The sequence below is a fragment of the Cariama cristata genome, unplaced genomic scaffold (genome assembly GCF_000690535.1).
Source record: "Cariama cristata isolate BGI_N322 unplaced genomic scaffold, ASM69053v1 scaffold20544, whole genome shotgun sequence".
NCBI classification, from domain to species: Eukaryota; Metazoa; Chordata; class Aves; order Cariamiformes; family Cariamidae; genus Cariama; species Cariama cristata.
In genome coordinates this window covers 72,826-86,505 of record NW_009614953.1, presented here as the reverse complement: position 1 = coordinate 86,505, position 13,680 = coordinate 72,826, and the positions used below count along the sequence as shown (strand labels likewise).

The following is a 13,680-nucleotide window of genomic DNA, read 5'->3' as shown; positions in this document are numbered from 1 at the left end:
CCGAGCAGCCTATTCCCGCTTTGCTGTGGCAATGTGACCCCAGCAACTTTCTCCTATTCCTCCCCAGGGCTTGCTTTGAAAGAGGACATACTTCAAGAGGATTTGCTTTAAATTTTCAGAGAAATACAATTAATTTTATGTCAATAAAAAGAGCTCTGAAGCAACATTGTGTCATGAAGGACAACATCGTTTTGTTAAAGGGAAGAAAAAAAACCCTGCTCAGGTGATCTTTAATGAGGGTAAGGGCTGGGGAGGGGAGTGCAGCCTGCCCAGCAATCAGCTGTAGCAACGGGCTCCAGCAGGGGATGAAAACCCAGAGCCCCGCTGGCCCCTGGAAGAGAGGTCAGGGCTGGGGGTTGGTGCCTATCCCGGGACTCGCAGTGGAAAGACCTTCATTGCAGTGCTGGACAAGCAAACCCAAAGCAAGTCTAGGGAGACAAATTTTTATCATTTGGACAAATACTCTTTGCTGCATGGCACTAGAAGTTCAGGCGATACCACATGTTCTAGCTAAAAGCTCTTTACCTCCACGTTGGGGACTGGAGACATGCTGTGCTGCAAGGGACGAGGAGTACCTTCATCTGCAGCTTGCCAGCAGTTGTGCATCAAGGTGTTAGCTGGAAACAACACACAGAAGATACAAGGGGAAAGCACTGGGAACTCTCTCAGCTGTGGAGAATATTCCTGTTTTGAGACTGAGTGAAGAATACTTCCTCCACCAGGTGCTCCTGGTGTAACACGGACCAGTCCTTTCTCCCTCGGAAGTGACTTGACTGCCTAACAGAGGATGTGAATCGGGAGAAGTTTAGCAACCGTGCACTTGTGTTTCAAAATGACCTGCAGCAGGAACCCTTGCAGACTTGTAATTCCCCACCACAGTGTATTAATGATCCCTCTGCCAATGTAAGCAAATGGTCACGCACAGCAGATGCTGAGAAGAAACCAAAGCCACGAATCCCACGTGCAGTAGGCCTGCAGTGTGTTGCCTCATGCACAGCAGCCTTGGGAATGACTTTTTGGGAGCTGAGCGCCAGGACTTTGGATTCAAGTTGTGTTGCAGACACAGCCAGGCATGTTTAACACCACGAGAGGTGACTGGGGCCAACTCCCAGGGATCTCCAATAGGTCTCAGTGAGAGCTCATGAAGGACAATCCTGAACATTTGGAAACTCGGTTACCCTCTGTCCACAGTAAGGGAAGAAACCTCTGTTTGACACGATTTGCTTAAGCTTATTCTTAGAAACACATCATTTAACATGTTTTCTGAAAGCATTCAAAGCCCTTGCCAGGTTTCAGCTCCCAGAGGGGGGGTGGTTCTGACTCTATTGTCCCTAAAAATGCTGGGTTTAGAACAGAAACATCCCAGGGAAGTTTGTACCCCTGCACTACGTGCCATTCCTCATCCAGGGAATGGCACCCATCACCAGCGCTACATTTATGGTAATAAATTTAAATAAATCCAACTGCTAGGATTTGTCTGGAGAGCAGTAGCTGCTGCCCTGCAGAGCTATGGTAGCATAGTGCATCCCTGCCCCTCCTTCCGCAAAAACCCTCCAGCCATCGCACCTTCCACCACTACCCACCCCGCTCGGGTGAGCGGGACCATCAGCCGGCACAGAGGAGCATGCTGTACACAGGCATGACGGGCCACGGCAGGAGGAGACGATGTCAAGTTAAACACGGCAGAGCTAAAATATGCTGTGAAGGAGTTAACTCCTTGTGAAATAAAGCTTTGAAAGAGCTAGGAGTGGAATACTTGATTTTTGTATTGCCTTGGTTCCACACACACCCACCCATTTCTACTTCCTTGATGTCACTAAGCCACCTCTGATCTTTCAGAGTTGAATGAGCATGTTTTTGCTGACGTGCTTACCAACAACTAAATATAAAATGCGGGAACAAAGCCAAATGCCCTGGAAGAATTGCTTGGGTTTGTTTTCTCCCAGAATCAACAGCAGCATAACGTCACAGTCGACATCTAGAAAGTTGTGCAATTTTCAGTGGTGCTTTTAAACTGTTCAGGCCCCATGGTTTAGCGCTTTTAGAAGAGAATGTTTATTTCTGTTGTTTAAGTCTTCCCAGCTAGCACTTTCCCCCTTTGCTCTGCTGCCCATGAAAGAGTCCGATGGATTCAGCAGGGTATTCTCTATCCACACAGGCATGTGACACGCAGGGGTCCATCTTTCATTTGGCCGTAGGTTTTCCACCTGAACCTTTAAACTTCTTCGCAGGCAGCTTCAAAAGAAACTCCCTCCCTTACCCTCAGCATCAGAAACTTGTGTAGATATATATATTCTTGCTGCAGGAAACAAACACATACAAGGTTTTTCCACTAAAGGAAGCTTTACATGTTAAAAAAAAAAAAACAAACAAAAAACCCCACCAAAACCCCACAAAACAAAGATCCAAGCGTGCTGAGCTGCCAGACTTTAAGCAAGACCAGAATTTGTATTTATTTAGCTCTGACAGCTTTCCAAGGGCTGCCATAGGATCTTGCCCAGGTCCGTGCCACCACCACATTTTCACCGCATTGAAGTGCAACTTCTGAGAGTTGTCCCCAACTGATGCTGCTGCAGCGTGGGGCAGCTCTGCAGGGAAAAGGAATCGACGCTCCCTGCCTCCGAGTCAGCGTAGACGAGTGACCAGAGGCCAGCATTTCCAGGCAGGAGCATTCTCACGGAGCGAACATGTGGTAGTCCAATTCCCTGTGGGGGGAAAGGCAGGGGCAGGAAACAAGTTATAAATAGGGTTGAGCAAGAAAAAAACAATTCCCGCTCATGGTAAATTACGATTTTTGAAATAAGGTTTCTTCTTACAAAAACACAATACAGTCCAGTAAGTGTATGGGGTGATGCTGAGTCACACAGGGGCTGGCGGGCAGGGCTCTCCCCAGGGATGCTGACAGCCAACAGTAACATGCACCCTCCAGCAAGCAGAATTTTGGGAAATGTGTGGTGGAATTAAGGTATTTGGCTCCTGAAAGTTTACACCTCTCTTGCTGAAGTTTCTGTAAGAGTGGTGGGACTGGACTAATTAATTCAGGACGCTGTTGATTAAAAAAAAGCTAGAGTTTAAAGTAATGCGTAACTATTAGGTCTCATAAAAACACCACCGTGAACCGACACTCGGTCCTCACCCTGCCACACGGCCATCAGACACGGCCGCATGCTCCAGCGTGCTTTGCGCTGCAGTGCCAAGTAATAAATAGCTCCGACAGCCTGATCTTGCAAATACTGAAACATGGACGAAATTTAAGCATCTAACTGGATGGACAGGGGTCTGCTATCAAGTCGTGACTGAGTTTCTAACTGTAGCAGGAGGAGAGCACAGCCAGGTAATAAGGACAGACAAACCAGTGACCTCAGCTCCCACCCAGAAACTTCTCCAAATTCAAAGGCTTCATGTGTGGCTTTAGGCAACATAGCTTTTCTGAGCCAAGCTTCACCCTCTGTGAAAAAGGGGTAACGGCACTTTTCACCTGAAAGTCAAGGCTGGTAGAACCAAACACATTAAATACCTCAACTCAGATACTGCATTAACAAGAAATAAAAAGTCCTGAACACAGGCCACTAACAATTTCAAATCAATTTTATTTTCTTAAATTGGTGTTGTACAATTTAAAGCCAAAAAAAAGTCACACAAAACACAAATAAAAAATGTTGACAAAGTATCAAGCATTACCTTATAAAGAACATCATCATCATACGCTCTCACAAACCTGAAGATACATGTTTATTAGACTGAGGTTTCTTGAAATCTATTAAAGACACTAGACACAAACGCTGCAACAGTAACAAAGCCATGACAATAGCAGGTGGACTACACTAGCAACTTCAACAATGGTTCGGGGGTTCGTTTTTGGGGTGGGTTGGTTTTTTTTTTGCATACCTTATTGTCTACAAAGCAATAAATAAAAAGTTGGTTTCACGCTACATGCAGTTAGATAAAAAAGAAAGTCACCAAAGTGATGGCAAAATAATCACCTGATTTGTTTTTCTCCCTGCCCCCCCCCCCCCTTTGGGTTTTCTTTTGTGTCTCTTTTTTTATGTGTTGTGTTTTTTTTTTTATTCAAGCACAGTGGCTAAGTTTCAAGTATTGAGAGAAAACATATATATACACGTTTGTGTTTGTGTGTGTATATCTATGTACATACGCACACATACACACACATATCCTTGTATGTATATACACAAACACATACATATATATTGGTTGTAGGTCTGTAAACCACAATTTTTTGGAGCAATACATACTTGTATACATTGAATGTGGACGATTTTGATACATTCAAGTAATAAGTACAGCTGGAAGGTTAGTGCTGAGCTTGCCACACACGCGGATCATTATACCTGCGGCAGAGACGTGGATCCCGGGCTGTGCTGCTCCTCGGCAGGAGGCCGTGTTTGTACACTCGGGGTTTGCCGGGAGGGTTCGGGGTGCAGCAGGTGTCTGTATTGCAGAGTCAGTCCTGGCTTAGTGCTTTCCTGCTGCCTCCCGGTGCACCGCTCCCGCCTGCAGCACAGCCCTTTGTGGAACTGGTAAACACCTTTCAGAAGCAGTCTGGGTCTCCTCGGCATTTCTGTCCACAGGCTGGGGAAGTTGGTTGGTTGGTTTTGTCCTTTTTTTTTTCTTTTTTTTTTTTTTTCTCCTTTTTTTCCCCAGGCACAAGCACAAACAGCCACAGAAGCAGCAGGCTGTGAACGTAGAATGTAACAGCAGCCTAATACTGAAGCATTTGTGAAAGCTACACTTAAACTTCCCTGGTTGGGGCAATTGGAAATATTTTTAAATTTCTTTATTGGCATTTCTGCTCTGTGATCAGAAACACCCATGTTGCCAAAGATGACGCCAGCTCCAAAGTCAATTAAGTTGCTCCTGAAACCCTTGTAAAGTATCACACTGAACATGCCAATATTGAGAGAAAAAAAGCAATGAGGACTTAACCACCATGTGCAAAATATTTTTAGATCCCCAAAAACAAAGCCTGAGGTTTCGAGTTGCTTTCAAAGATACTTTTCTGCCCAGCGCTAACAAAATACTGCCACGACTCTGATAAATTAAGACACACACATGCGCACGCAGACAGACGGAAAGGCAGCCAGCTCTCCTCTCACGCACATGCTCACAGCATCCGAAGCCTCAACCAGAACTCGAGCCACTCACACCCGCAGCCTCACTTGGCTACAGAGTCTCCTTAAAAGAAATGCTGAACATAAAACTGAACACTACAAGATTTCTTTATAAAAAAATGAAGCAGCAAATAAAACTTCTTTAAAAAATGCTTTTCCAATTCTAAGTGTGTAGGATCTTAACGCCTGTTCTTGAGCTCTTAAAAAGCATGGAGCTTTATATTGACTGTCCTTAAAAGAACATTTAAATAAAAAAAAACAATCAAAACAAAACAAATCTTGGTACTGCCAGACTGCAAGTCAGCTTTGCTTGGTGAGGAGGAGGAACAGCACAGACTCTGCAGTGCTTTTTGCCTCACACTCACAAGATACAGTACAGTTAAATACGTACAGTTACACACAAACCATATATATATATATCAATACATATTCACCCTTAGGAATACATATTAATATACGCACACACGTAGTGCAATAAAACAACCAGGAAGCAAGGAAAGGAATAAAAAAAGAAGAGCATTCCTAACAGTCGTGATGTTCCTGGGTTGTTCAGTGATGCAAAGTCAACTTCTCAAAGTTCCCACAGTGTGTAAAGTGCTCCTTTGATTCACAAAGCTAGTGTTTTCAGTTTGGGGGTGGGGTGAGGGCTCCAGGAAAGGGGTTATTGAGCCAACAGCTGAAAGCAGAACAGCGCTAGTGCTTCCTCCTGGTAGATATGTACTGACAGGCCGAGCTGAACAGCCAGGAGTCTTTCATGTTGAACCTGCCGAGCTTGGGGACCAAGGGAGGAACAGATTCATTTTGGCTTCTTACAAACACAGGAGCGTTACGCTTTCTGTCGTCCTCTTGTTTCCTGCGCAGAGTCCCTTTCCCTGTGTCATTTGCCCCTCCAGGCCAAGAGGCAGTCCACACGGCAGCCACGGGAGTCACAAACTTCCCCAGCAGCAGCGGGTCCTCTGCTTCACTTGGTAAGTGTGTAGGAGGTGGGAGCTGCTTCAGCAGCGCTCAGGCAAAAGGGAGCCAACTCCCTCCTCTCTGCCATTCAGTAAGCACTCCCAAGGCAGAAACACATATGAGAAGGGACAAAGGAGAAAAAGGAGGGGAGTCTCGGGTTGCCAGGAAGCTTGAAGATGCCTGGCTCTCAGCTGGGTAGGGGAAAGTACACAAACTGGCCTTGATTTCTGAATGACACCCTCCAACATTAACTGAAGCCAGCAGTTTCAGCACATCCATTGCCTGCAATGGACACAGCACAGGAATACCCTGTTCTTAAGCAAAAGGCATAGGCAGCAGTCTTATCCTTCAAAGTGCTGGGAAGAACCAGACTTCTATCCTTCATCCCCTCTGCCAACGAGGGAGGCCTTTCCACATCGGCTACGTCTTCACCCAGGCCTTTGGGCAGGGAAGCATTTGTGCTTGCTGCAGTCACACATGCCCTCAAAGGAATCCGAGTCTGTGCAACAACTTCCCAAAACATCAAAATACAAAACATTGAGCAGTTCGTCCTCCAGGTCTCCTGTTGCCAAAATCGTTTCCCACTACAGCAGCAGGCCATTGGAAACAAAGTGATCAGCTGGGGTGAGGTGCGTGAAGAACACCACCACTGAAATCAGGCACAGAACCCTGATAGCAGAGCTGACAGCCTGCGCTCAATGCACAGTTTACCTGGGAGAGAAAAGAAAACACAAAAGAAATCAACTTCTCATTTTCCTGGTGATATAAAGACTACCAAAACATGCTGGAGATGGGGGGAGGGGGGCGGGGCTGGAAAGGCAGAACTTCAGCAAATCGAAGCAGCTTTTCGAGAATCATTACCAGGCACATCAGTAGATGTACATTAGACTAGGTGAGGACCTGACCGCAAACACTGTGCTGGGAAGGGACAGGTCGAAGGGCTGAATAATCAGAGATCTAACAACAAAAGCTGGGAGGCAGCAGTTCTGATAGAGGTATCAAGATGTTACAAAGAACCACCATCCACCAGGAATAATTTATTCACTTTTCATTATTGGAGGGGCTTTTGCCAACAGGCAAGACGGCTCAAGGTCTCCAGTGCCATTTGTCATGGCTTACAACTGAGAGACTGAGCCCGGCCCCGCACGATCAGTGCCAGATTCTCATTGTCTGAGCCCATGACTCTCAAAAGCTAAATGTTTGGTGGAATTCATCCCTCTCACAGGAAGACTTGCTGTATTTCTACGTTCATCATTTTACTTTTTAGAAGTAAGTAATCATATACCTGAGATGTAAAATGAAATGCTTACCCACTACAGCCTACCAGAGAACAGAGAATCAGGAAGACGGAACATTGGGTAAAACAGGGAATACCAGGCTATCAACTGGGAAAGGAAATCTATTAAATGCATTAACTGCATCTCTGGATAAAAGATGTGATTTAGATTTGGTAAGAAATGGTACAACAGAAACTACTTAGTTCTCCCAATTCACTTAGCCCTCCAGTACCACACACCACCTGCCAATCTCCCTTTGCTCTCCTTCAGTGAGCCTCATGTCAACTGTGAAAGTTGGTGATAATTAACTGACTGATTGCCTGTGAGCCAGAAATCTCTTCTCTCATTACCTATCTGAGAGCTCTGCCGACACGGACAACTAGAGCAGCCTGGCAGCACTCTGGACACCGGCCCAAGAAAGATATTCGGCAGCCAGCAGAAGGGAGAAGGGCACAGTTTGCCAGCTGCAGCCTTTCCCTTCAGCCGTACTGACACCATCAGCGACTGCTGTGGATAGGCTGGTTTGGCAGTGGTGCAGCAGAGCCAAGGCCAAGTCAAGCTGCACTAACAGACCGTGGCCATCCCCCATCCCCTCTGCCAGCCTCCCATAGAGAGAGATAACAGAGGTGATTAAACCTCAGCCATAAGGGCAGGAAAAGTATGCTCAGAGCAAGTGAGGTCAGTCCTTTCCACTCCAAATGGAGCACGGAGTTGCGGAGCCTGCAGCAGTGGAGAATAACACCCCTCAAGACAAAGGGAGAGTGCAAGAGATGTGACAGCTCAGAGCAGCAGACAGAGGAGTCCATCTGTCCCTGGGAGAGGAAGCCAAACGATAGCAAGTAGGTAAGAGTTCAGCTTTCACTGCTAAAGCAAGCACTTGCTGATGAGAAAAATATTTGTCTGCTGCCTTCTCAGCCAGGCCTGGTGCTGGGGAACCAGACAGGCGAGCCGTCCTGTTTCAGAAGACATGTTGGAAGGAGCCCTCGCTGTGCTGATCGGCTATCTCTGCCTCACAGCCCCTGCAGTTTCATGTTCACAAGTGCTCTGTGCAATCAGAGGGATGGTTCCGGCTGGAAACCAAACCCAGGCCCCTGCTGTTGCAAAACCACTTCTTTCAGTGAGTTCTTTCACACATCAAAAGCTCCAACAAAGCCCTGGCAATTGCTCTGCATGGAAAGCTCTAAAAATATGGCTCAGAACAAGGACCTGCATTTCTAACAGTTTTCCTGATGAGAAAGCAGGAGGTCAGGCTGCAAGGAGCTATAACAAGCCAAAAGACCTCTGCTATGTCCACCAAGATGTAGCCAAAACGAAAAAGGATGCCAGGTACTGACATTTCTGATCCATGCAGCTAGAAAAACACATGTTCTAGTGGGAGAAAAAAAAGTCACTGAACACTCACATTTATTGATGTTTTCTATGTCCCCCTGTTCAGTAATGATGTTCAGGAGCCCCTCCATCAGCAGAAGAGCCTTGTGGTACCTCTGTGCACAGTCCTCTCTGTGGTGGAACATCTCATCCAGGGCTGCCGACTGCACCTGCAGGCAACAACACCGTGCCAAGAGGTTACTCCCAGACCAGACCCAGCTTTCCCAGCATGGCCCCTCAGCTAGGTGAACACCTCCCTTACCCAGCCTCCAGAGGCTGCACACAGCATCATGAGTAAAACCATCTGCTAAGGCCACCAGAAGGAACCGTTAATGCCTGAAACTCGCTCTGTGCTAACCCTGTTCCCAGGCACTGTATGGTTATTACCATTTGCACAGCATAGCTGAAGATGAGCTTCTCTGCGGTGATGCTGTTGATCCGATCCATAAGTCTCTGTTTGTCCAAGAAGAACCTCTGGAGTCTCATGTTGAGGCAGTGGCAGGATGATACACTGGATTTATAAAGCTCATTCAGCTTCTTCACAACTAGAATAAAGGAAAGAAATGGTTTAGGTGCTACTTCTAGTTCTCCCTGTGCCTCCCAGTCTCCACACACAGGACCTCAAATGATAACTTCAAGACAATGGGGTTACGTTAAAGCCAAAAGACTGGCAGGAAAGTACTTGCTGCACCAACAGAGTCTTTTTCCTTTCCTCTGTCACCTTCACCAGTTATAAGCCTGCATGTGGCAACGCCTACACATATGCCTAGTTCACCTGAGGCCAGATCTATTTTTGTTTCCTTCAGCTGCCACAAGGCAGAGAGCAGTTCGCACCATGCAAGATGTCTCACGCACCACCAGAAGCAACAAGACGTGCCAGATACAAAGCTTCTGCTACTTGATGGGTGATGACGTGCCGTGAAGAAGTACGTGACTTGCATGTGGTAGCTGTTGGAGCTGAGTGTGGATGAGCAGCACTGACTAAGCAAGGGAATCTCTCTCGTGACTCTGCTGTCCCAGAAAGAAAAGACACTGATGCCTGTGAAAGGCCACCTCCTTTCCTGAACCACGGCAGCTCATACAGGAAGGTTATGGGACAGAGAATCAGGAATCAAATATGATTCTGAGCGATTAAATAACAATCCAAAACAGCAAGCAATGCCATAGGCTTGAGTCTCCCTAGGTGCATGGCATGATCTCCACAAAGTACATACTCATACAATACATCCACTGCTCCGTGCACATTTGAAAATCCCCATGCTGCATGATTTGCTCTTGGAGGAGGCAAATTAACCCACATCATGAACCAGCTTCTTTCAGCTATGATGCAGAGTGGCAACCTCACATGACAGCCAAGGCTTGCAACTAAATCTAGCCTTCCCAGGCACAGATAAGAGAACAGAGAGCCAGAGAAGAGACTGCCTCCAGGAAGAAAGGCTGCTGTAACTCGTCATCAGAGAAAAGGACTGAGGCACAAAAACATAACCCTGTCAGGGTCAGACTGTCAGATCACCCTTGCTCAGAAGGAATTTGAGAGGGAGTACGAGCCCCAAAGCTCCTGGGTCACATCAAGAGGGCAAAATGAAAAACTCCACAAGAAGAGAGTCAAGAGAGACTATTTAAAAACCAAAATAACACACAAATACAGCAATATCCTCCTCCATGGAATTCAATCAGAGCTCTGAGCTGTGGCCAGATTATCAGGAAAAAGAGGATGGCTGTGGGTAGGGATGCTGCCTGGCACACACTGCCCAAGGACACTCCAAGGCTGTGTCCTGTCATGCTTCCCTGCTTTTTCCATATACATGGGACCCAAGTACCTTGAAAATCTTCTTGTCCTCCCTGTGCCCTGAAAAACCTCAAGGGAGCAGTATTTTGTGGGGAGACAAACACGAAAAGACGGCCTTGCCCAATTCCCGCACACTAATTACACTACTAATCTAGAAGTTGAAATCTGCCCTGAAAAGGAGTAATTTATTTGGGTTATGACAACTTTCCTGTTAGCCTGAACTTGTGGAAGATGTATAGCTAAACCTGTGTATCATGATCCATACTGCCTGCTACAACGTATGTGTACTCATTGTATTTAACTACTTTTTTTTTTACACCCCATCCCAAGGTAGCATGAATACTTTCAAAGACTAAGCTCTTGGTGAAGGTGGCTGGTGAGTCAAGTACTTCAAGTGCTTCAAAAAGCTCCCTCAGTAATATTACAATGGTAGTTTTAAAATTATTTTTTCTAGTCACTGAATCACAGCCAGCTCACATCACAAGCCAGACAGTCAGATGCAAATGTAAGGCCATAACACTAGCAAAGAAGTGACTCTAGCATTACCAGTATTGTACACCCTTTGTTTTTGTTTCACTTGATAAATCATCACTGCCAAGACAGGTCTCCGTTTGCCAAGCAGGCACTTCCTAGGACATGCACTGTGTAATTAAGTTGGACTTACATCAAGTACAAATAAGCACCTGAGATACTGATGTGCAAGGAATCAGATAAGATACATTCCCCTCTCACCAATTAGTGCTGAAGATTCTCACAGGGGCATGAGCAAGAGCTTTGAGACAAAGTCAATGTGAAGAGAGGAACATTGCCCTCAGTGTGAATAAAAAAGACCTGGCTGTGCAAGGGGAGGTGGCAATAAGAAATAAGCCCCTGGGCATACTGGCGGGGGTTCACACACACTCAACCCCCTCCATACCCTTTGCAATACTTTTAATACTTCCATTCCAGGCAAGTCCTTTGTGCCGTGTGCCCAGCAGCCCCTTACCTTGCTTGACGGTGGAGGAGAGGCACAGCTTGCCAGCTTTGATCTGCTCTATGGCCATCTGCAGCCCTGAGGACAGAAGCTCCGCTACTTTCAGGTACAGCACGAGCTGCTCTGCATAGCTGCAAAGAAAGCACATTGCAATGCAAATAGATCAATGGGACAGTGGTAAAAAATGTCCTGAAGGACTTCTGGTACTTAATGATATGTGGGGTGGGAGGGAGTGTCAGAAGACTTGGGAGCTGGGTGGCTCTCTCCCCGGTCCTTACCTCCACTCCCGGCTGAGGAGGCTGATCTGGTCGGCCACCACGCTCTCCTGGAGCTGGTACTCAGATGTCACTGAACTGTTCATCTCGCTGGAGCTGCCTTTAAGGGCGGCAATTTCCATCACGTAGTGGACAAAGGCCAGCGTGAAGCGGAGGCTGCGCAGGATGTCAGTGTGCTCTTGCTGTTGAAGGGATGTCAAGGTGGGGTTACAGAGGGAAAGCTGGCATGCCAGGGAGGGCTGCTCACCTAGAGCTGTGCCAGCGACTCATCCCAGCTTACAGAAATAACATTTGAGCCTCAAACCCCCCTACACCTCTGCTTTGTGCAGGGACAGCCACACTTGGCTCCGAGCCTGCACACCACACCAATTCTTCCTCCACAGTAATAGCAGTAAGTGACAGCCCCAGGCCAGAAATTTCCAGGCAGCTCCCTGAAGAAGCTGGTGAGACTTGCTCCAAAATTACATGCTCCCTCCCCAAGGAGGATCTCAGCACTGTGGGACTCTCTCAGAAGTCAGCCAGGAAGGGGGAGAGACCATCAATTCCATGGACCCAGCTCTGGTCCCCACCACAGCAATGCTGGTACAAAATTTAAAGCGGGTGTGGATTTCACGCGAGTGACAATCTCTTACACCAGAGAAAACTGCAAACACAGTGTGTCCCACCCAAAAGCCCAGCCCTCACTTAGCTCTTGGTCTTTGTATCGTCCCAGTTCAGTGCACTGAGCCCTGGGTGAGGTCCTCTGAAAGGACAGCAAAGACAACATTTTATCTGCAACTTCTTGCCACTTAGTGAGCAGCATACACACTAAGTGCTGTGTTCATTTCAAAGCAGTTTTTCCTCTGCTATTACGGATCAAAGGGGATTATCCCATTTCTGGGAAACTGCATTACTTAAGTCACTGAAAACATTTTTGGGAAGCTAGTATTTGTGGAAAAACTGAATGCTTGTGGGTCCTAGAAAATGAATTGCTGCCTGGATCAGATGCAGCTCCATTGTTCATACTCTCTCTGTAAAGAAGTCGTTAACCTGCTTGATCTTCAAATATTCGGTGGCTCAGTCCTCTCAAAGGGGGCTGGTAAGGACGTTTCCTACATGAATTTATCAAAAAATTCCCATTCTCAAGTTCTGCAAGCTTTTGATTTTCATTCACTGGCTCAGGCACTTGGCTGTTAAGGCAGCTTTGACTATCTGAAATATGAATCTCTCCTCCCACTATCTTGCTACCTGGACAGTCCAGTAAGGTAAGGAATTGTTATCTGCATCTTCCTTTATTTTCTTTAAAAGCAGCGGAGGAACGTGGAGATTAAGTAATTGCCAAGTCATACAAGAAGTTTGTGGCAGAGCAGGAAACTGCTGAGATCTTGCAGGTCTCAGCCTGGCATCTCTAACCAACACACAGTCCTTCCTCTCTGCTTAGACAGTTGGCTTCTATTAATTATGCTGGCATTTGTGGTCTCATTTGGCATCACAAGAGTCTTTCCTTCTGTAGCCATCTCTGTATTTCGGTTTTAAAACACTGCAAAAGAAACTGAAGCCCAGCCTTCAATTTGCCCTGTCTGCACGTAAGGAAACTTTTACAGAAGATGGAAGAACCACCCATCTGAACACAACAGCTTTGCTCGAGATAAACAAGGGTGCTTACACAGTAAGATTTCAATGCCCTGAAAGTATCAGCAGAAATCAGAAAATCTGCCAGATCCGCATTCTGGCCAACTCCACAGACCACCACAAAGGGGTCTTGAAATACGCTGTGAAGGTTTTGTGACATGCAAGTGAATTACTGCGCTCAGCAGAAATGATGACTGAACCCAAACAACTCATTACAGATACAGAAGCTGAGCTGAGTGCTGTTAACAAGTTGAGACTTCCTTAGGACACTTCTCTTCAGGTCTGTGTCCAAAGTGGTGGCAGC

At 46.6% G+C, this 13,680-nt stretch overlaps 1 protein-coding gene across 1 annotated transcript in view; it reads right to left on the bottom strand.

The window, feature by feature from the left end:
- Nucleotides 1-6,239: 6,239 nt before the first annotated feature.
- The window catches only part of ULK1 (unc-51 like autophagy activating kinase 1), a 79,390-nt gene continuing 71,949 nt past the window's right edge, over nucleotides 6,240-13,680 (bottom strand). The window contains 5 exon segments of the mRNA XM_009699634.1: nucleotides 6,240-6,794; nucleotides 8,763-8,898; nucleotides 9,116-9,273; nucleotides 11,503-11,621; nucleotides 11,769-11,947. Of these exon segments, the coding sequence (XP_009697936.1) occupies nucleotides 6,739-6,794; nucleotides 8,763-8,898; nucleotides 9,116-9,273; nucleotides 11,503-11,621; nucleotides 11,769-11,947 (648 nt within the window). The 3' untranslated portion in view covers nucleotides 6,240-6,738.